We start from the raw sequence: 1,879 nt of genomic DNA, 5'->3' as shown, positions 1-1,879 counted from the left end.
TAAACATTTACAGAAAATAATCATATGGAAGAGGATTAGGGCCACTGAAAAAATAAAAAAAGAGTTAAATGATTTTTCCATTTTCAGTATAATATAAGAAAAAAACTCAGAATTCTGACTCAATTCTGACAGCTAACAAACATGTTAGCATCAAGCCGTAGCCATGTTTGTTTTAAAGACTGAACTAGCTCTCTGGTTTTAATCACTTTCTGCTCTTCCATTAATGAAATAGCATCACCAGGGACCCATCAGGCAGATAAAAAGCCACCTTATTCCATCATTGTCCACCAATGTGTTACACATTCTGAAACGGAGTAAAAATGTCTTAAAATAAGTGTATTTAACCTTCATTTGAGTAGGAAAATAGGATAATCTGCCAATGGAATGAACCTTTTTATCCTTAGAATAAGATAATTAGATATTATGCACTTGAAATAAGAGACAATGCTTATTTTAAATGTAAATTGTCGTGTTGCATTGGCAAAGTCTCTCACTTACCTCCTCAATAGAACAAAAAACGCTCTTATTTTAAGAAAAACTGACTTACATAGATTTACATTTTTTTCAGTGTACTGGCCCTTCCAAACAACTCCCACATCTCTTCCTTTTACATTAAGATCCAATATTCTGAGATTTCAGTCGGAATTAAAAATCAGTTAACTTTACTTTTTTTTCCAGTGGCCCTAATCCTCTTCCGTATGATCATAATAATCCATATTTCAATTTTCTTTCTATGAAAGGTGTAATTGTCTTCAATCATTACCTTAAATCACATATATTCACTCTTTCGCCTCCACAGTTTAAATGCATTTTGATTTTTCTCCACATTTGTCAAAAATCACCTGAAAGTTGTATTGTTTTTTGTTTAAAAAAAAAAAAATCCTCATCTTGTAGAAATGTGTTAAGCATCCCATTCTGACAGGATTCCATCAAAAACATGAAGCAAACTAAATAAGGACCTCATCGGCATCGGTGGAATGTTTTTAAATTCATCACGAATCAGAGCCGATGGCAGAAAAAACCTGAAACACAAAATAAAAGTTCAAAGAAAAGTTTCCAGAGGTTTAGAAAAAAAAAAAAAAAAGAACTAAGAACTGATTAAAGTGTTAAAACAGTTTGAGTTTGACGTGATTCGTATCGTTGACTGGGATCTGGACTCTTCCTCCTCACAGGATCGGGTCCTGTCCAGCTTCTCGGCCTGGATCAGACGCAGCAAACGAGATAAGAACCGTCTGAAGAGTCAGAGGAGGAAGGAGAGGAGGAGAGAGAGATGGCTGCAGAGTCAGAGGCAGGAGGAGGCGGTGAGGAAACACAAAAATCATCCTTACAGACTGATCTTTATAGAGTCTGGTTCACAGACTGCTGGTTACAGCTAATTGAAATATCACTTTAAGTTCAAAATATTAGATCAGATTAATAAAACACATTTAATCTAACAAAGAGCCCCTTTTTAAGATCTGATTTAATATTCTATAATGTTCCTGCAGACTGAGGGTTTCTTGAATCTTTAATGCCCCCACTGAGTCAGGTTGACAGTATGCAGAGGTTTGGGAATTTCACTGTGGAGCGTTTAGCTTCAGAGAGCAACAGTGAAGAGTGACACTGCAGCTGTCGCCTGGACACATCCACTCTGTTAACCCTTTAAAGGACAAATTTGCCAAATGGAGTCCCCCCATCCCTCAGTGAGGTCTAGAAGCACAAGATCTATATCCAGCCATTCAGCAAAGATGCTGCTACATGGCTGCACATCTTATTTTGGTATTTGACCGATTAGATGAGCCCTTGAATGATATATTAGCTACTGTTAATTAGGGGTGTAAATAATAATCGTTGTGTATCGATGCATCGATCCAACAGCTGACGATCCGATGCATCGATA

At 36.7% G+C, this 1,879-nt stretch overlaps 1 protein-coding gene across 1 annotated transcript in view; it reads left to right on the top strand.

The window, feature by feature from the left end:
* LOC107097074 (E3 ubiquitin-protein ligase RNF180-like) overlaps positions 1-1,879 on the top strand; it is a 12,110-nt gene that overhangs the window by 4,406 nt on the left and 5,825 nt on the right. Inside the window, exon 4 of the mRNA XM_015394066.1 lies at positions 1,173-1,301. Coding sequence (XP_015249552.1) covers positions 1,173-1,301 — 129 coding nt within the window. The remainder of the gene's footprint in view (positions 1-1,172; positions 1,302-1,879) is intronic.

Source organism: Cyprinodon variegatus, unplaced genomic scaffold (genome assembly GCF_000732505.1).
Source record: "Cyprinodon variegatus isolate N-32 unplaced genomic scaffold, C_variegatus-1.0 Scaffold670, whole genome shotgun sequence".
Taxonomy (NCBI): Eukaryota; Metazoa; Chordata; class Actinopteri; order Cyprinodontiformes; family Cyprinodontidae; genus Cyprinodon; species Cyprinodon variegatus.
Note: the sequence above shows the minus strand (reverse complement) of the source record. Positions and strands in the feature narration are given on the sequence as shown.